Source organism: Perca fluviatilis, chromosome 14, assembly GCF_010015445.1.
Source record: "Perca fluviatilis chromosome 14, GENO_Pfluv_1.0, whole genome shotgun sequence".
Lineage (NCBI taxonomy): Eukaryota > Metazoa > Chordata > Actinopteri > Perciformes > Percidae > Perca > Perca fluviatilis.
The window spans coordinates 11453248-11474793 of record NC_053125.1 but is presented as its reverse complement, the minus strand read 5'-3'; the positions used below and the strand labels follow the sequence as shown (position 1 = coordinate 11474793).

Genomic DNA, 21546 nt, shown 5'->3' with positions numbered 1-21546 from the left:
CATAAAGACAGATCAAAGACAAAGAAGCTCAGGGTTGTGACATACAAATGCACACACACACACACACACACACACACACACACACACACACACATACACACACATACACACACTCACTCACTCACTCACTCACTCACTCACATACTCATAGGCATACTTACACAAATGCACAGTTATATACAGTATGTATGTTGACCACAAACATACAGTTATAACAAAAAACACATTTAAACCATTCAGAAATTCAGGTGCAAAACAACTACCAGCACACACACACATACATAGGCACACACTCCTGAGGTACACAATACACTGCAGACTGCTACTTTAGCGGTCTTTGTGTAGGGAAAAATATAAATAAATATAATTAAAATAAAATACATGCATTAATGGGTAAATAATCCATTTATCTCTATCAATCTCTTCTCTCGTTTGATTCTTACTCTCCTTTTACAATGTGTTCTTGTTAAATACAGTAATGTGTATTGTATAACAGTAATTTGCATTTTGCACAAACAATGTTTTGATTAATAAATCTGATTTCAATTGAAAGTCAAAGAGATATCTCTTTCCCTGGTGTTAAAAGTATAGAAGGAGCGAGTTTGCTGCAACCAACAGTGTTTGGTAAGAGTCTAACTGCAAAATTTGGATTAAATAATCAGATGGTCAAAATAAGTGACACAAGGCCAGGATATGTTAGTAGGTCTAACCTCGTTAGCCCAAATCACTTACTCAACATCAACAATAAATGCACATGATTTGTTTTGGTGACAAATCGTGCTTTATAGCACAGGGGCTGCAGGTACATGTTTTTGGTCGTCCTCAGTGGTAAAAACTACTGATTTGAAACTATACATACACCTTTTATTTATTTATTTTAATGTTACTGTAGTTCAGTATACAGCGGCCGCGCAACACAATCAAAGAGCTGTTGTAGATTTAGCAGGTTTGAAGTTTTTTTTTTAATAATTTTTGGGCTTTTCCACCTTTAATTTGACAGGACAGTTAGGTGAGAAAGGGGAGAGAGAGGGCGAGGACATGCAGGAAATCATCACAGGTCGGATTAGAGCCCTGGACCTCTGCGTCGAGGCATAAACCTCCCAGTATACGTGCGCCTGCTCTACCACTGACCCAACCCGGCCACAACTGGGTTGAAGATTTGCGGTAGCAAGGCAGTACCTCTGGGAGGCGCTGTTGGCTATTAGGTTATATTAATTACACTTTATTGCAGGAACTCCTCATTCCCGGTGTTCTCCACCAATAAATCAGATAAATCTCACATTAGTTTTTCTCAGCTGAGCAAGTTTGACAGCAAAGCAGCAGTTTAGCTAGCTAAAACAAGCTGTTGGACTGCTGATCAAACCAGGACTTACACTGCGGATGCACATTTTTTTCAGCTAAAATAATCAAATGAAAAACAATGGCAACTACTGTCGTGTTGTTGTTTTTTGTTTTTTTACATAAACTGTATGTACTGTAGCAAGTACAAGCCCTCCAGTGCTGCAAAGTGACAGTTACAGTTAGTAAAATAACATCGCTAACATCTGTATCAGAGCTGCTGCTTTCTTGTTATTGCTGATGTTAATTGTGCATATTATTTATTGTTCACCAGTCTGTTTGTATGCCAATTTATTCTTGGTCCACTCATCCCCCTATTCCCTGTCAACAAGTATGTTTCCTCTTTCAGTGCCCAATGCTGTACCTGGTTAAAGAATAGTTACAAGATGCATTAGAAGAACAGTAATAGATTATACATTTTTTTTATTAATACCATATCTAAGATTTTCACCTGAATACATTATTCCTGATATTAGATCATATTGTTTATTATTTGTTCTGCAGGAGTTTCAATGTGCCCATTTCCAATAATATCTTAAAGAACCAGACTAACCTCCTTTGAACGGTTAAGTTTTGGTATTTCAAGTATAAACAAAAGAGGAGAGGGGAAGTTTGATGCAAAAGAGAGGGAAAAGAGGGACGAGATCAGTGCCATACAGCAGAATCCCTTCTCTGGAGAGGATAGAGGGATGGAGGGAGGACTGGAAGGACAAACATATGGAGAGGCGACAAAAAAGGGAGGCCGGCGTGAGGAAAAGGCTACCCTTTCTCTCACCAGATGAGAAATAGAGGGGTTGCGGGGAACGAGAGATAACAGAGAGGACGGAGGAGAGGAAAAAAGAAGGGATGTGATTAGAGGATAATCAGAGATCATCCCTCCATTGTTAAAGGGATGGAAAAACTGACCCTCCCTCTTCCTCTATTTTTTGTCATCCTCCCGTACCTCTTTTTTTCCCTGCATGCTTTGTTTTGAGCATTGTAGGGAGCTTGAAGAGGATGGAGGGATGGCAGAGAAAGCGAGAGATAACATTGCTCCATCCTGTTATGTATCCCTCCTTTGCTCTCATCTCTCTACCTCTCTAGCTTTCTGTCCATCTCCCCCTCTTTCTAGTGCTGCACCTGTGAAATGCAGAGGATGTGAGATACATAGGAAGATGGAGAGACAAAGAGATGGATGGAGGGAGGGATGAAATCGGGGGGGGGTTAGAGCCTCGCAACATTAGCATGCTGAGAGTGTCAGCACTCTCCTCTTTTTCTCTCCCTCCATCCCCATCCCTCTTTCCATCCCTCCCTCTGTCTCTTTCTCCTCACTGGTCACTGCAATTATACCATCAAAACACTCCAGCCTGAGAGCATAATAGCTTCCCCCAGTGTGTGTGTGTGTGTGTGTGTGTGTGTGTGTTGTGTGTGTGTGTGTGTGTGTGTGTGTGTGTGTGTGTGTGTGTGTGTGTGTGTGTGTGTGTGTGTATGAGAGAGCAAATATGTGTGTGTGTGTTGTCATGAGAGATCAAAAGAAAGAGATGTGTGTTTGTGCATAATTTAGTGCCATGCATGGTGCATTACATGTGCATGTATGACGTGAAGGGCAGCTGTTGGTGTGTGTGTGTGTGTGTGTGTGTGTGTGTGTGTGTGTGTGTGTGCCAAAAACTGGATTTGCGGCATGTGTGGGTGCACATGAGAGTGTTTGAGTAGGTATCTATTGAGTCCTACCAGCTAAAAAAACTGCTTCTCCAACCTCTGACCAAACACACTCTTATCAGCACGCTAAGAGACCCACTTTACATGCGTGTATCTAGTGAGTTTCTATATACGCACACACACGCACACACACAACACACACACACACACACACAGACACACACACACACACACTAATGGATGCACACAGGCATACAGTCATGGCTTTGAGACACAAACCGTTATGACCTACATGCCCAGTGGGTCATCATTAAGCCAAATAGCACACGCTGACACCTTTGGCTGTCCCCACAAACACATACACACACACACACACACACACACACACACACACACACACACTCCCACTCACACTCTCCCCCTGTTTTTGTTTTTGTACCCTCAACTTCCTCTATCCCTCTCCCCTTCCGCCCTCTGTCTCTTCCTTTTTCTCTCATTCTCTAACACACACACACACACACACAATCCCCCCTCTATGAGCTTGTTATCCCTCTCTGTCCGTTCGTTTCTCTCTGTCACCTTGCCCTGAGCTATTTGAGTACACTTCTGTCTCTCTCACACAGACACACACACACACACACACACACACACACACACACATAAACACACTCGTCTTTCTGCCTGTCTGTCTGTCCCACTGAATGATCTGTTCCAACCCTGTCTCTCTCTTTCTGTTACTGTCAATCTTGACATATGTTGTCTGTCTCTCAGCGTGTGGTTCACTTCAACTCAGGACCTGATTGTTAGGTGAACATCCAAATACCATTCAGTAAATCAACACTCAGTACAGTTTGAGAATTAAAGACGCCATCCACCATGACGTTCACTTTACACGAAATTGAGTTGCATTATGGGAAATGTAGGATCCAATGTTTTTGGAGAACATTTTGGCCATTCTTTTTTAAATCCATCTCTTGTGAGCCCCCCAACTATACTTAATTAAGCATTAACTGTTTTTTTTTACCTTGTGGGGGAAACAAAACAAGCTACTGTATAACACCATTGACATATTACCATATAAAGCTGTTACGGCTAATGTGTTAGCAAGCATATTTACACACCCAGAGCTGAGGGGAACTACAGAATTGGTGGTAATTCTCTGCAGGTTCATCACTATGAGCGAGCCCATCACATTACAGTCATTTGACCCATTGCTAATGTTAATATATTGATTTAATGCAGCTTTAATTAGGTCTCTATACCTCACATAGTCCCTCGCTTTATAGTATTGTTCTGACATGGGTGTAGTTTCCTCTTGACAGTATTACAACTGATTCTCCCTCTCTCTCCCTCCTCTGCTTTCCCCCTCCCTCTCATTCCCTCTTTCTCTCCCCATCGCTCTCTCTCTCTCTCTCTCTCTCTCTCTCTCTCTGTAAGTAAATCAATGAACATACACTTTATGCATCTATTGATTCTTTCATATCTATCTGTCCTCGCCCCCTCCTGTTCTTGCCCTCTCTATTTCTCTCAGTTTTTCACTCAACTCTTTCCACCATTTTTTTCCCTCACCCTTTTCTGTCTTCCGCCCCCCCCCCCTCTCTCTCTCTGTCAGTCAGTCCCTTTCTCTTTATATCTCTCGCTCTGGGACGTCCTATTTATATGGCTGGCACCTTCATGCTTGTACTGAAGTGTGTGTGTATGAGTGAGAAAAAGTGTGTGTATGAGTGAGCGAGAGAGTGTTTGATGCTGGTCTAAGTGGTTAAACATAATATGAGCCCTCAGAGAGGTGATGTTCCCGCACTCACTCACTCACTCTCACACACATACACACAATTTTAGGCTCTTTGGTATAGGCTTTTCTGTGAACAATTTGTGCTTTTTAGAATTCTCTAGCTTGTGCAGCAGATCCATGTATAATGTTTCAATTGCATTCTCTGGCTCTGTCTCTCTGTCAAATACATGCACACACACACACACACACACACACACACACACCTTTGTGGCTCAACCGCCTTCCTAGAATGACGATAACCCGGTATTATCTTTTGTTATTTATTATTGCAGATGGAGCCATCATTTCATGACCTCGCCGTCTCTCGCGCTCCTTCCTCTGCATATGTTTATATTTATTCAGACCTCTCTGACTTTCTCTCTTTCCAACCCTCTGATCCTCTCTGCATGTTTATGTTTATTCAGACACATCTCTTTTTCTCTCCGTCTATCCCCCTTCTCTCCCCCCCTCTGTACCCGTGTGTCCAGCTTTTGTTACGAGCCTCGTTTCCATAACAACTGCGACCTTTCAGTTAGTGCCTTACCATTTTTTTTAATCAGAAGTAGAGAAAGACAGAAATGAGATGAGATGGAGAGGGGGAGTTATTTTGGAAGGAGAAGGTTACTCGATGCGTTTGATGGACGAAAGAAAGAAATGATTCTCAAAGGGAGGATCTGAACAAAGTTGGCAATGGAAACTGGCCCTAGTCTCCTGGTATGATTGTGTGAACAGTTTGGAGGCTGGCTTACATGGGCAACATCCCCAGCAACAGGTAACAAAGTGCTGCTGAAGGTCAAGCATCTATAAGTACTGTCATGTTTTTCCTGGAAACAAAATGTCTCTGTGTGATTAAAGCAACAACGTTAAAGCTAAATCAGTGTGGATAGTTCAAATGAGACTTCACTAAAAAATGTAATGGTACACCTGAAAGGCGAATGACGAATAGGGTATTTTATCTCCGTTGTGTCACTACTACTCTTCATTTCATCCTCTGGCACCTGGACTCCTCAGGATCCAGGATAGGCCAGGATCCAGGATGTGGACTTCAGCTTCGCCTTCAACACCATCCTCCCGGCTCTGCTGCAGGACAAGCTGTCCCAGCCGCACGTGCCTGACTCTACCTGCAGGTGGATCAAAGACTTCCATGTCTGACAGGAAGCCGCCTGTAAGGTTGGGGAAACGTGTCTCTTGACTCGCTGACCGTCAGCCCCGGTTCCCCTCAAGGCTGCGTCCTTTCCCCTCTCCTCTTCTCCCTGTACACCAACAGCTGCTCCTCCAGTCACCAGTCAGTCAAGCTCCTGAAGTTCGCGGACGACACCACTCTCATTGGTCTCATCTCTGATGGGGATGAGTCTGCCTACAGGTGGCCGATTGACCATCTGGTATTCTCGCTTTGCCAGACCTTCCTCCACAGCACTGCAGAGGAGGGTCCGGTGAGTCCACACAGCATTCCGGGATGAGAGAAAAAGTTGCTCTGGTTTATTGGCATTTCTTTAAACCAATCACAATCGTCTTGGGCGGCGCTGAGCGCCGGACGGAGCAACGGTGCCTCTGCAAAATAGCCTCGGGAAGGAACTTGTTTTGGTGGAACGTGTGTACGTTTAATAAGTTGTTTTAGTAGTGCAACAGAAAACTCAGATTGGACAGATAGTCTAGCTAGCTGAGGAGCAGTTGTGGATATAGACTAACCATCTAACCATCTGGAGCTAAACGCTCTGAAGACGGTGGAGATGGATGTGGACTTTAGGAAGGACGCAGCCCCACCCGTCCCCATCACCCTGGGTGACTCCACAGTCAACATTGTGGAGTCCTTCCGCTTCCTGGCTCCATCATCTCCAAAGACACCCAACTGGGCGCTGAACATCAGCTCCCTCATCAAAAAAGCCCAGCAGAGGATGTACTTCCTGCAGCAGCAGAAGAAGAAGTTCAACCTGTCAAAGACAATTACGTTGCATCAGCCGCCATCCTGGACTAATACATCTGTCCATTGCACATACTAAATATTTTTTGCACATTCTTAACTCAATCCATTCAGCCTCCTTTTTCTTATGTGAAACATCTATTTTGTATATATTTGTTTCTGCATTTATTGTTTATTTGATATTAATATTTAATTATGTTTGTTTGTTAATGTATACACCAACCACCAAGGCAAATTCAACGTAAGTGTAACTTACTTTGGCAATAAACTGTTCTGATTCTATGAAATCTTTAAATTCTACAGCCTATATTTTAAGTATTGGTAATTTTATTTATGTCATCAAAAGATAAGTTTAAATTTGTGATCATTTACAACATCTAACATAATCTTAATAATCTTTTATCTTCTTTTAAGTTCACAAAATGTTCCATTTCCACCGCTTTTTACATTTTTAACTTAAATAAAGCATTACTTTTTGTTTACGTATAGGCTATTTTGGAATCAGATTAGTTCTACAGTAATTTTATTTAATTTTGACCTGTTACCTTAAGTCCGAATTGGTTTATACTTACATTTAAATTTAAAAGCTCAAATTGTTGCAAACTGTGTGAAAATTAAATAGTCAGTTCTGTGTTGGTTTTTGTGCTTGGTTTCAAGGGAAATTCCTGTGAGATAAAACTGTTAATAAATGACCTGACATTCACCGGTAAATATAACCTTTACAGTACTGTAGGTGAGAATATGCTGCTAAAAAATCTGACTCCATTATTTAAATCTGCCATTACAGACTTTGTTTGGCCTTTAGAAATGCTCTTCAGTCTTGGTCAAGATATAGTAGACTTCCCATCTCCATCTGTGGGTGTATCTGGGTGTTGTGAACAAGTAGCCATCTGCAACAAACTGTTGCTATCGTGACTTATCAAAAGAGGTAATTGCATTCATTTGAAATCAGTTAGCATTACTTCTGACTATTTAAACCAGCATCCTGTGTGTATGTGTATGCGTGTGTGTGTGTGTGTGTGTGTGTGTGTGTGTGTGTGTGTGTGTGTGTGTGTGTGTGTGTGTGTGTGTGTGTGTGTACACACACTGAGGGTCATGCCAACATGGGAGGGACCGGACCGTCAAGTGGCCAGCTCTCGAGCCCGCCCGCCCACCGCGCGCCCACCGCGCGCCCACTCTACACCACACCGGGAGCAGCGCGTGATAGGGTTAGGCTTAGGATGATGCCAGGGAAGGGGAAAAAAATCTGCACAGTGACACAACTCGAGTAAAGAGGAGGCGGTTGATGAGTGAGAGTAAAACTGAGAGAGTTACGGAACAAAGGACAAATAAAGAACACAGAGGGACAGAAAATAGCCGGAAACTCGCTGCAGGCTGGTTCTTTTCTGCCCGCACCGATGTCCGAAGCCCGACCGGTGCTATAGAAGACAGTCGACCGAGGCAGAGCGCACAGGAACGGCCACTGGAGTGGAAGGCTTCGGGGTTCGGGCACCGCTGGAGCTCTTCTCTGTAACTGAGTGTGAGTTATTTTTTTAAACTTCAAACACATTATGTTTGACATTTTACACGTTGAATAGCCTAAGCAACGAGGGTCAGCTCTGCTGGTCTCTCTGTGTGTTTATTGTTTCTTTCATACTGCGACATTATTCCACCGCTGCCAATTAGTCACAGGACGCAACACAAGCGCGCGCGCACACACACACACACACACACACACACACACACACACACACACACACACACACACACACACACACACACACACACACTGACAGCTCGTGCGTCAGACTGGCCAAAGCGGATTCCTCTCGCGTGGCAGAATCGGCAGATGTTACCACGAGGAGGCTTCAAACATAAGCTTCAAACATTACATAAATTATTTAAAGTAACGTTATTTCTACCAGCATAGATAGATAGATAGATAGATAGATAGATAGATAGATAGATAGATAGATAGATAGATAGATAGATAGATAGATAGATAGATAGATGAATGAAACATTAGGCCTATATAAGCAACATATATAAAAATAAATGTAAAGAAAGTTATAGATACATAACCTGTGTAGGGATAATAATCACAGACAAACCAACACAAAAATAACTCACCCAAAAAATGTTGCCTCCTTATTAAATTGTATTTATTTGAAAACTCTATTGTTGAAACACACATATCCTACTTTCTGAGTATGCTAAATGATCTGCAATTTAGGTTTACATGTATCTATCCTGATGTAATAGCCTACAGTTTGACCACAAAATTATATTTTTGAATAAAAAACTGCTTGTATGCAAATAGGCCTATACGCCTAATATTTGATACAGAGGGAAAACCTGTTGGCCTATGTGATTTTTTCCAATGTACTAGCACATCAGCACATACACCCTGATTATAATTTACCAATATACATTATTTAATCCCAGTGAATTGTGTGTGCTTTACTTAATGTGAGTTCCCTCTCTTGTTTTCCCAGTGACAGCTACAGCAGTCCAAAAGTACCAAGTCTTAAGTCTAATCTAGTGGTTAATAACTTTCATTTTCATTGCTCAGTGTTCATATTTTGTGCAGCTTTCTGCTGGCTTTAAAAAGCTAATCTGTCCCTGATATAAGCGCATTGGCTGCTTTGCCATCTGGACTGTATAATAGTAGAGAGGACAGGGCATTTGAATAATTGATATTTAGCTATTTATAGTAGGATTATTCTCTTCATGTTGCACCGGGGGACCTATGCACTGAGCTATCTATCTATCTATCTATCTATCTATCTATCTATCTATCTATCTATCTATCTATCCATCATCCATCCATCCTTCCATCCATCCATCCATCTATTTATCTTTAATTTTAACTATTGACAATCAAGTAGCTCAATCAGCCTAAAATTTTAAATACTGTCTGTGTTCACATTTTGTCTGCCTACATTAACTCTTTTAGTCTGTCCCCACATCTGTCCATTTATCATCCATCATTCTTTCTGTTCGGTGAGCAGTAGTTTATCCATCTGAAGTGGATTAGGGGTGTTATCAATGCTAAGTAGGACTGCTGTTCACACACACACACACACACACACACACACACACACACACACACACACACACACACTCCCGCATATGCACACACACACATAGACACATGTACATGTTACTCTCACTCTATTTCACTCCCCAAGGACCATTGACCATTGTCAGCCCTCTCTCAAGCCTCTTTCTCTTTTGTGTGAATGTGTATGTGTGTGAGTGTGTTTGACGGTAAACACTCTGATCAAACAGTGCTTAACAAGCTGCCTGCACTGATAACAGATAGAGGAGGGAAAGAGAGGATGAGAGAGGAATAGAGAGAAAGGAAAAAGGGGAAAAGGGCGTCGGGACGGAAAGGAGTATACGCACTGAAAAAAAGCACTGGGGATGCGTGTTTTTCATCTTGATTAAATAGTGAGATGTACTGTTATTCATAAGCCCAGCAGTCGCTATTCTGTTTTACGAGCTTTTTCAGGTAATGTAGGGAGGCCATGCAGAAGTACCTACTGCCAGTATTTTAATGACCTAATATTTTTCCAGCTACAAAAACATTTTCCAGCAAAAAATATCCATGTCCAGCCACAGTTATCGCCCTCCATTTTGTCACATGTATTTTGTGAATTCTTAGACAGCACACAGTTGAGAGAAACAGGAAAGACAGTTTGAAGAGAAATGGGTGATATGTTGTTAATGATGTTAACCTATACTGCAACACCAGCACTATAGCCTCTTTCTCTCTGTCTCCATTGGGTTGTGATCAGTTCTGCAGTGTGCAGTTTCCTCCTATGACATGTTCGAAAGCCAGGGAGGCCAATATCAACCTTTTGAATAACTGTTTGGACCATTTGGGAATTCATCTTCTCTGTGCTCCGCTAAACTCAAAAACTGTCACCGTGTTTGTATTTTGCAGCTCTATGCAAGGACATTGCAGCTCATTGTTATTACAAGTGGAAGTAGCTGTGTGTCCTGTAACAGGCCGGTGACCTGTTTTGCAGTCCAGGTAAGCGGAAGTTATGTGCCAGTCACATCAGGATCTGCATCTATTCATTTGTCAACATGGTGTAGTCACGAGTGCCATACAGAACATTTCATGGCCCTTTAGTTCATTTAAGTGTTAAAACCATTGAAAATGTTACCAAAGTAAAAGTATATAATTATAATCAGGAAAATGTACTCAAAACTACTTAGCAAAACTACTTGCAGATAAATGGCCCCTGTTACAGTTATACTATTACAGGTTATTATTACTTATGCACTGATAAAAAAACAACAGGATTTTACTGTTGCTGGTTGAGGTTGAGCTCATTTTTAACAGGATCGCATCATTCTAGATCAACCAGGTGATTATTTTTCAATTTACTGTAATAGACTGATTGTTTGATTTGTAAAAAAAATCTGAAACAGTGAGAAATGCTCTTAACAGTTATCCAGAGCCCAAAGTGACACCTTTACAATGCTTTGTTTTGTCCTACCAACATGAACCCAGCTAAATCAGTGTATTGGTAAATTGGTTTGTGGCCAAAACAACCGAAACATCAGCAACAGTAATTCTTATTCTTTCTTATTCTTATTCTTTATTTATAAAGGACAACACACATTAATCAACATTTCTGTAAATGTGCCAGTGTTAGCCAGCCGGCTAATTTTCAACTGTAGTCTGAGTCTCTCTTTCCTCCTCTGTGTGTCTCTCTTCAGTGATGGATTCCCCCACAGATCTTTTCGATGACTCTGCTCCCCAGATGCACACATTTGCTCCCACTCACAGCTCCACAGATCTCCCTGGAGTTCATCCTCAGCCCAGTGCAGGTCGCCCTGCTCCTGCCTTTAGACCCTCTGGCTTCCCCCTCATCCACCACCTCCTCCAGCCAGGTGGAGCCCCCAGGAGGATCGGAGGGCAACTCAACACAAACCTGAACACACGCCGACACCTGGAAGACAGAAATCTGGAGGAGGACAGGGGGGAGAGGAATGGACAGGTGGAGCAAGGCATGGAAGGAGAGGAAGGAGTGATGAAAGAAGAGGACAGCTTGTTGGGGGTTAAGAAGAGGCACAGCGATGCCACCCTCGTGGCCGAGTGGAGTCAAGACATCTTGAAAGTGAAGAGGATGAAGCTGGAGAGCCGACCAAGAGATGGAGAGGCAGAGGAGGGAGGCAGGAGGCGCGAGGGAGGGAGGGAGGGGAAGAGAAAAGAGAGGGAGGAGCTGAAAGAACAGCTGGAGGAGGCAAGAGAGAGACTGCAGGCCCTGCAGGAGAAAGTATGGAGGGCTTTTGGGGAAAACCACATGGCAGAGGAGGAGGAGAAGACAAGGAGGTGTAGAAACAGAGGAGGAGATGGAGGAGAAAGAGATGCTGGGATGATGGAGGAGGAGGACGTGACAGAAGGGATGTACGATGAAGAGGACATTGATGGTGGAGAGATGGAAAAGGAAACGTTCTCCCTTCTTTCTGTTTCCCCTTTTGACAACTTCCACAAACAGAGAGAAGAGAGGCAAAAAGACCGAGGAGAGAGAGGAAGTGGAGGAGGGCTGCACTTGGAGGGCGTGATGGAGGGAGCGGGGTTGTGGCTGGACTGTGGAGGGCTGGTACGTGGAGATTGGCATGGAGGGATAGAAGACGAGGGCGAGGAGGGAGGGCAGAAGTTTGCCCAGGCGCTGAAGCTGGAGTTGGGTAGCGCTGTGGCTCGAGTCATCGACCGAGTCCTCCGCCTTTACACTGAGATGACAGACGTCACTTCATCCTCTCCTCCTGCCGCCATCTCTTTCCTCCCAGCCGACGCAGGAAACGATGAAGGGAGGGAGAAGGGGGCCTGGATGGGACTATTAACGAGAGGAACAGATGAGGAAAAGATCAGAGGTAAGGTGGAAAAGACGGGAAGGCAGGACGGAGAAAGAGAGCAGCATCTCCAAAAGAGGAGCAACGGGAGCGCCCTGCCTCCTCGCACTGAAGCTTCAGATCTGGCCATGCCATTGGCTGTTCAAAGGTCACCTGACATACGAAAAGCCCACCCACTCCTCGGCCCACCTCTCTCCACTCACCTGAATCCCTCCCATCCCAACCTCTCCCTTCATCCCCCTTCTCTACCTCGCCCTCCTCCTCTTTCTCATCCTCCCCTCCTGCCTCCAGCTTCACAACCCAAGGACCTCTCCTCCTCCTTCCACGTGTCCTCCTCCTGCTCTTCTTCTTCCTCATCTTCCTTCCCCGTGCCTCCCCCTCCTCCTCCTCCTCCCCCTTCTCCACTACTCCATGCAGCAGCTCTTCTCTCGCTCTCTCCACCACCCTCAGCTCCCGCACCTCCCTCCGTCCCGCAAGGACTACTTGAACTCGGACCCTTTCCTGGAGTTCTCGTCTCACCCCTCGTCTCACCCCTCTTTCCCACCACTCTCCTTGCTCGGTCACCTAGACCCCTCCCTCACACGCCACGCTCACGGAGGCAGAGAGAGAGGGATGAGGGGGGATGGGGGGATGAGGGGAGGAGGAGGGATGGACGGAGGAGAGCTCTACCTAACTGCTGGGGGAATATCCTTTTGTCAGCAAAGGGGGAGGAATGAGGTAGGGAGGGAGGGGTATGTTTATTCATGAGTGTGTGTAAAAGGATATGTGTATCTCCTTAACTGGCCTCATGTATACACCCAGGAGGGCTTGTCTCCCTGCCATCTGAAGAAAGCCAAGCTCATGTTCTTCTACGCACGTTATCCCAGCTCCAACACGCTCAAGACTTACTTTCCTGACGTCAAGGTGTGTGTAACCCATCACAGTGCTGGATCAAGATGTTTGTTTTTTTAACAATAGCAAAAGTCTGATAATATTCTATATATTTTAAACTAAATTATTTTATGGAACGGATCACTTCAATTTGGTGTTTGCAACCAGTGTATGCAACCTACAGTAGTCATTTTCTGTCATTTCGTCTGTCTATTATTAAACTAATAGATTATTAGATGATATAATTATTATTAGTGCTCCCTCAAAATCAACTTGGCCCATACAGGGACAGCCTGCAATACATTGAACTTAAATAAGAAAAATTAAAGGTCTAATATACATCAAATGTGGCATTTAGAAAAATGGATTTACTGTTGATACCAATATATCTGTAATATAAGCCTATATTAGCAGCTAATACTGGCAGACATTATCTCTAACTGTGAAACGTGGTACTGTGGTGAAAATACAATGTTGGAAAGGGTTTTTTATTTCTTTAACCAATTATAAGCTAAGGTTGTGTTCACATATTTGTGATATCGATATGTGAGTATTAACATTTTCCATTGTCCCTCTTTCTCTGAGCTACTGGCTAAAGCTCTCTTTGAAGTTAAATTTGCTGTCCTCACCTGCTCTCTTCCTGTCCTGCTGTTTTCCTGTCCACTGTCTAGTTTAACCGCTGCGTGACCTCCCAGATGATTAAGTGGTTCAGTAACTTCAGAGAGTTCTTCTACATCCAGATGGAGCGCTTTGCACGACAGGCTGTCCGCGAGGCTCTCACCCGGTTGGTTTGAGTTGGCACTGGTTCATGCAAAGCTTCCATTGATTCAGTGGCTTTTATAGGAGCTAGCATGTTTCCACTGAATCTTTACATTAGCCGACACTCTGTCTGATTTATGCATCAGATGCATAAACTGATCTGCAAATTTGGTCATTTGTAAAAAAGAAAGAAGGAAAGAATTACAGATTGAAGTATGACAAAACTTTGTTGTGTCATGCTCCAGGCTTTCCTGTTGTATGCTCACAGTTGCATGAAACAGGAAGCAACAGTGTTTTTACAACATAAGTGTATACGTAATGTCCATTAATATTTCAAGTGGTCAAAACTTGCCACAGTGCATGCATTGTATAACCTCAGGACTGTTAGGAAAAAAAACATAATACAACGCTAGAAATGATTCAGGAGGAGGTTTGTGAAGAATAATTCTAGTACTACAATTAAATCTCAGCATTGTCAGGCTGGATTTTTATAATGATTCAATTTAAATGAGTCTATTTGTCTGCCTGTGTAATCCAGGGATGGTGCACCTCGTCTGGGCAGAGAGAATCAGATGCGAGTGGGGCGCGATACAGAGCTTTACCGCATACTGAACATGCACTACAATAAAAGTAACGTCTACCAGGTAAGGAGAGTGTGTCTATAAGCAGCATGTCTAGTCGCTGGGTGGATGCTTTAATACCTGTATACGCTGTCGCTGTAGTTAAAGCATGATGCTTGGGGACCTTGAGTCTGGTTAGCTGAAGTTTTCTGTAATGGAAAGAGCAACCCAAGGTGCTTTTTTTCATGTAATCACTGTTACATAATGTATAGAATAATACACAAACAGGATGTACATCTCAATCTCTAGCTGCTGTCTATTATGACATTAACCCTTGGTTTGTCCAATGCAGGATGGCTGGTGCTCTGCCAGATAGAGAGCTGTTATATTTTTACCTTGTGAATAGCGGATTAGCTAAAGCCTTGGTAAAGACTGTAAAACCAACTAGATGAAAGAAGTGCTAACTTTTTTTTACTGACATTTTTATTTATTTTTTATTTCATTTTAACGAACTACTGTGAGTATTTATTTTCACGTACATACACAAGTTGTTTTTCTCCAATTCTTTTTTTATTTTTATTTTTTTAAGTGTTTAATTATTTCTCCCCAGGCCTGGTTGTCAGCTGTCCTAAACAGTTAAAGAGCTGCTTGATATATGTCTTTCAACTACTGTAATATAAGATGGCTGTGTACATGTAAGTGAGAAATGGATCTTGGAGTTACGTGCACCTGTTAACGTTACGATGTACACTATGGGCAAATAGTGAGCCAGATTATAGTTGTCTCCTCACTGATGTGTGTTGCGTGTTAGAACTACTTCATGATTGCTTTCACCGAAAAACTATGATGGCCCGTACGGGGATCGAACCCGCGACCTTGGCGTTATTAGCACCACGCTCTAACCAACTGAGCTAACCGGCCATGTTAATGTGTTGTATAATGGTCAATCTGTCGGTAATTGTAATGATATAATTTTGATATTATTGTAATTGCTTTAATGGGTAAGCCACAAGCAATACATACACTCTCAATAAGCAATACAGTGAAGTGAAGGTGGTATTGGTCACCGACGATTCAACTTGAGCTGACACTCTCAGTGAGTGGAAGTAGAGCAAGTTCGTAATCAAATTGGAGTTACTGTTCAATTAATCACAGTAAGGATTTTCATTATTTACTCATTATCATGTATGGTGGTTCATATGGAATGATAATTTGGGAAATAGTGTTGTTCTAGAGAACTTGGCTTAGATGTATAACCCCTCCATAGTATTAACACTCTCAATGTCATAAATAAGACGAAATAGGAATTTAGAAATAACAACAATCATAATAATAATAATAATAACAATTATAATAGTAAAACATTTTCACAAAGGTCATAATTGTTGATTCCTAGTCCATGTTCTCTAAACCTCAGTTTACTTCAAACATAGATGTGACAAAATGTAAGTGATTTTAAGGGAATCTATGATAAGACTTCCAGAGTTCCAGAGTTCCATAAATAAATACAGTTTAATCATTGAGATGAGTGTACAATGTTTTTTATTCAATTAAGAGAACAACATATTTATATTGCATATTTACAATGAAGTTGGAGTGAGGCATGTTTTTATAGTGAATGCTGAGATCACGTGTTATTTTCAATGAAAAACAGTTTGGCCCGTACGGGGATCGAACCCGCGACCTTGGCGTTATTAGCACCACGCTCTAACCAACTGAGCTAACCGGCCGTGCTTCAGATTACGTCAGACAGCGATTCGGTCAGGAATCCTAACATGTCATAGTCCTCGATTAATCTGTACAGCGTCAGTGTGTATTCTACAGAGATATTTTGAGTCGTGGACAAGGCAGATTTGTGATCAGGATACTCCAATAATGATTAAGCCTTGAAAATGTAATAGAAATGCTTTAGCTGTAAAAAACAATCTTGATATTTTCCACAATGTCCAGGCTATATGTCACAGTTGAAAAACGATCAATCACCTCCTCAGTTAACTGGCTGATTAGTCTTCCGCTCCTGGGAGCTTTTTTTTTTTTTTTTTTTTTAATGCAGAACATTAATATTACAAAACTAAACTGAGAGCTATGCTGCAGATATTTTGACATGTCATACAGCAGGATGAGCACAGGTGTAATTAATAACCTGAATTGTGCCCACGCTCCATTAACAGTTCAAGGGCCCACATGGCTTTCTGTGACGCCTAATGGAACAGAGCTATCATTAATGTTATTCTTCACACCTGTGCTTTTCTTGCTAAAAAAAAGCAAGGTCACCAAACTCCATGCACTGATAAGAAATGATATGTAGAGGTTTATGCCTTGACACAGCGGCCGCGGGTTCGACTCCGACCTGCGGCCCTTTGTTGCATGTCATTTCTCTCATCTCTCTTTTTTTTTTTTTTTTTTTTTTTTTTTTTTTTTTTTTTTTTTGCTTCAGCTGTCCTATAAAAATAAAGGCCTAAAATGGCCAAATAATAATCTTTAAAAAAAGAAATGATAGGGTGTATCTTGTCCGTTTTAACAGGAGAATCAGGAAAATATCAATGAGGCATTGAAAACACCTGTGTGGGTGAACAATAAATGCAAAAGAAGTATGATAGCATACTGTATGAAATATGAATAATAACATCATTTTAGTCTTGCACGTAATGTTTAAATATATGATTTTAACTGGTGGTTGTACATATGACTCAATTTTATACCGTACTGAGCTTGTAGATTTAGTTTGTGGGAATTCTTACTAATTTATCATGTGTGTCCATTATTTCAAAGCCCTAATTTGCTTTTTAATGTGAATACTTACTAATTTCCATGTGTGTCCGTTATTTCAAAACCCTAATGGTGTAGACCTTGAAGTATTTTATCCTTGGACATAATTCACATTTCTGTGTGCAGGTCCCAGAGAGGTTTATCGAGGTATCAGAAGTGGCTCTGAGGGAGTTTTACTCAGCCATTTGGACTGGGAGAGACAGCGACCCCTGCTGGAAGAAAGGGATCTATAAAATTATCTGTAAGCTTGACAGTCCTGTACCGGATGCCTTCAGACTGCCTGGATGTCCTGTTGGCTGATGATTGAACCACTTTCATCTGGTACACAAATGTATGCATGCATGGTATACCAATGCATGCATAAAACACAAACTCACTGAAAAAAAGAACATTTTATTAAAGCATTCACAAACTGTACAACACTATAAGAACTGATAAAATCCAAACAATTCTACTATTCGGTTCATTCATTATACATTCATTTTGAGAAAAAGATAATTTTAGAGGATAATGTATTTATATATATATATATATATATGTATACGACATATTGTGCAGGAAAAGACACATATATGCTTAAATGGACAGACACACACAGGGTGAATAGTTCTACTGACACCCTCAGTGCTGTGATAAGAGTCTTGTGACTGCAGTTATCATGGAACGTGACCATGCAATTGAATTAAAACAGGACAGAACAGGAATTCCCTTTCAAAACATTTTTCATCAGTCAGATGACTTGTGAAATCACAGTGCTGCTACACGGGGGTGATAAAACTGTCATTAAAATAAGAGTTGCTGTAGCCACAATGCTGGAATAGACTGATTGACTGGTTTTTTATTAACAATGTCATGGAAATATGCATAGAGTGTGTCTGGTGTGTTACCAGGAGATGGCTACTGTTTCAGATGTAAAGTTTCAGGAGCATCATTCCCTGGCTTCATTCACATGAAAACATAATAAACATTCCCTGGCAGTCCCTTGCAGAGGATTGCCATTCACCCAAAAATGCCATTCTATGCATTCCCTCAGTAATCAAATGTACTGCAGACTGTTTACCAAGCATGGACGCTGCTGAACAAATACACGTTTCAGATACTTTCAGACAAAAAGTCCACAACCTGAGCACATACCAACTTTCTCAGATTGGGTGCCCCATTTTCCTCAACATCACTTTCACTGTGAGCAGTGTTCCTACTCGGAAAAACCCAGCTTCCTGATGGACATTTCTTTTAAGAAAAGCGTAATATTGCTGTGTAATCATTAGCAATCTTGCACAACCAGCACTCAACTATCACACCCAAACATTTCAATGTTGCTCTCTCTCAGGAGTGTGTATACAGTTTTACATTAGAGACTTGTCAAACCATCAAATATGATTGTTTGCTAGAAATAAACTGCAATTGTTGCCTTGTGTGTGGGCTTCTCTGGAGTGTTAGAAGGAGTACCTTTTTTGATCAGTGTGCCCCACAGCATTTACACTTTAGTTACAGACATGTTTCCACATCTGTAAGGATGCTTTGTATCCACTAAAGAAATCAGGCTTGGGAATCTTTGAAGAAACCATGAGGACCAATCATCATTAATGTTACACAATATATTGGAAATGTACTTGTAAGACTTAAAAAAAGAAAACATGAAGCTGCCCTTCGTCAAGAGAAGTGGTTTCAGTCATGCCCTTCGTCAAGAGAAGTGGTTTCAGTCAATGGATTTATTTTGCTTGTATATCCATCTCTTTGTTCAATTTTGAATTATTATATAGCTTTTGTACATGATGGCACAATGTATTTAAAATTCTGCCAGGATGGGAGAATATATTGAATTTAAAATATTAAAAATAATGTTCTGTTGTTTTTTTTGATGTACTCTTATTGTTGAAATATTCACTTCTGTTTTTGTATTCCTTAAATGTGATGCTAAACTAAATAGGCCGGTTGCACAGTTAGTATATATTGACATTTGTTTCCCAAAGATATTTGCGGAAACTTTCCATCTACTGTATATCATGACTCTTTTATCTGGAAGAAACTTGGGTTTCTGTTCATTAAAATGTTGCTCCTCTGGCTTATTCCCCCCCTCTGTGAAACCGAGCCCATATGTAAACTATTTGTGACGTGTTTTCAAGTGCATGTTTCCTATATTTGCATAACATTTTGTATTGTTATCTCTTTCTCTCATGGCTTTTATTGGTCTCTCTTTTATATTGTACTTGTACATATTGTATTCTTTAGAGCTGTGCCTCATTCAGACTTTGGTGAACTTTGGTGTGTAGACTTATCAGTGAATTAAAGTGATACCAGGATTGTGTTGTGATGTCTGGATTCACACATACACACACACACACACACAAGCTCTCTCTCTCGCGCTTTAGTTTTCAGGTCCTGGTAGTCAACATTAATGCCATCATACTTTAAGCCTTTAATCTAACAACACTACCACACTAAAACACACACATACACACATTCTAACTGACACTAATACTTAGATAATGGCTGTGTAAGAGGCTCAGTCCTGCACTAAGTCTAGCCACCTGAGACACACACACAGACACACACAGTTTCTCTATGCTAGCGATGTATCCAAACCACAGAAGTCTTGCAAAAAAGCTTCTGTCTTTTGATTAAGAAGCTGGACAATGGGTCTGGTCAACGTGGACCTGGTAAAGCTTAGAGTCATGCTCCACATACTAGTTTCAGTTTGGCATTTTGAACGAAGAGAGGCTGTGCTTGATCACAAGAGACACAGAACACACATATAAATGAAAATATTCCCTAATTAACTTATTTTTGGATTGTCTTTGTCAACATTTGAGAATTAACCAGGTCAGATTTCCGGCATTCAACATGAACAACAAGTTATATAGCTATAAATTATATTAGGATCTGTAAAGGCTTTGTGACACCAAATACAAACCTTATTATTGTGGCATCACTTTGTTTGCTTCCTCTTTAGAGAAATTATTTATGGCTGTGGAATCGTGAATGCACCGCAACAAGGATGCTTTTCACAGTTGTATAGAACTCCTCACAGCACAAAACATCTAAAGGAGTCTGCAGTGGCCTGACACAGAATTGACACAGAACTCAAAGCCTGACTACAGACTGTATAAAGCCTATTTGTGTAAATCAGTAATGATTAGCTTTGAAGGGAAACTCCATCAATGCAGCAGCTTTATTCAATTTGCAAAACCTTTTTTTTTTTCATCATATGACAAGTCTCTCTTGAAAATAAAAATAGACCACATAAGAACATCTTGATACTGTTGTTTCATTTGTGCGATCGAAGGCTATACATATTTATTTTTGCAAACTTGAATGATGTAGCGCCTTCCCTGTGGCTTTGGATATGTGTCAGGAATTTAGTATTTCTACTGCAGAAGTGAACCGAGTGTTTCATCCCCAGAATGCTTAATCAAACCTTGTGACTTGTGTCATATGACCATGCTATTCTATACAGTATGTAACACAATTTTCTGTTAAATCCTGAAGTAGCTCAGCCTTTGACTAAGTCTAGCCACCTGACCTATTCCGTCCACTGAAGGTAAAACACAAACGTACATGTGCATACCACTTCCAGCCAGTTCTTCCTGATGAGCATCAACATACTGTGTAGTGCATCATCACAGATAATAGGACTTATAGTGTAAAAGTTTTACACTTACATAAATAAAAAGGAGATTCATTATTCATTTCGCATCCCTTGTTTCTGCTTCCCACAGCTTTTAGTTTATCTTTCTGGGTTATCAGCTGAAAGCAGCCACTGACCCGAAGAAAATTGCTCCGTATGACAACCAGTGTCCAAGTTCCTCAACCCATCAGTGTGACAAATAAACGATTTTTACGCATTTGTAAGTGGACGTAGCCTATGCGGTGGAGCTCAAGAGAAGCAGTTGCTTATTGAAACTAAAAACAGGACGGATGATAAGGGCAGGCTCGTCGCTTTTAGGGAAACTATGAGTGAGAACTGAGAAAAGCCGACCAAAAAAAAAAAAAAAAAGCCAAAATAACGCCGGAAATCATATCTCTCATCTTCAAATATAAGCGTGACATTTGTTGCATTGCATAAAGAA

The 21546-nt window shown here is 41.4% G+C and overlaps 1 protein-coding gene and 2 non-coding genes across 3 annotated transcripts; 1 reads left to right on the top strand and 2 right to left on the bottom strand.

The window, feature by feature from the left end:
• Positions 1 to 7774: 7774 nt before the first annotated feature.
• Positions 7775 to 19779, top strand: prox3 (prospero homeobox 3). The gene is given in 8 exon segments (XM_039822859.1): positions 7775 to 8187; positions 10597 to 10686; positions 11382 to 12915; positions 12917 to 13202; positions 13314 to 13421; positions 14060 to 14172; positions 14686 to 14791; positions 17603 to 19779. Coding segments are annotated over 6 exon segments (2319 nt in total). The 5' UTR covers positions 7775 to 8187; positions 10597 to 10686; positions 11382 to 11383; the 3' UTR covers positions 17777 to 19779.
• On the bottom strand, positions 15555 to 15628 carry trnai-aau. The gene has a single exon. It is a non-coding gene; the product is annotated as a tRNA-Ile (tRNA).
• Positions 16364 to 16437, bottom strand: trnai-aau. The gene has a single exon. It is a non-coding gene; the product is annotated as a tRNA-Ile (tRNA).
• Positions 19780 to 21546: the final 1767 nt, after the last annotated feature.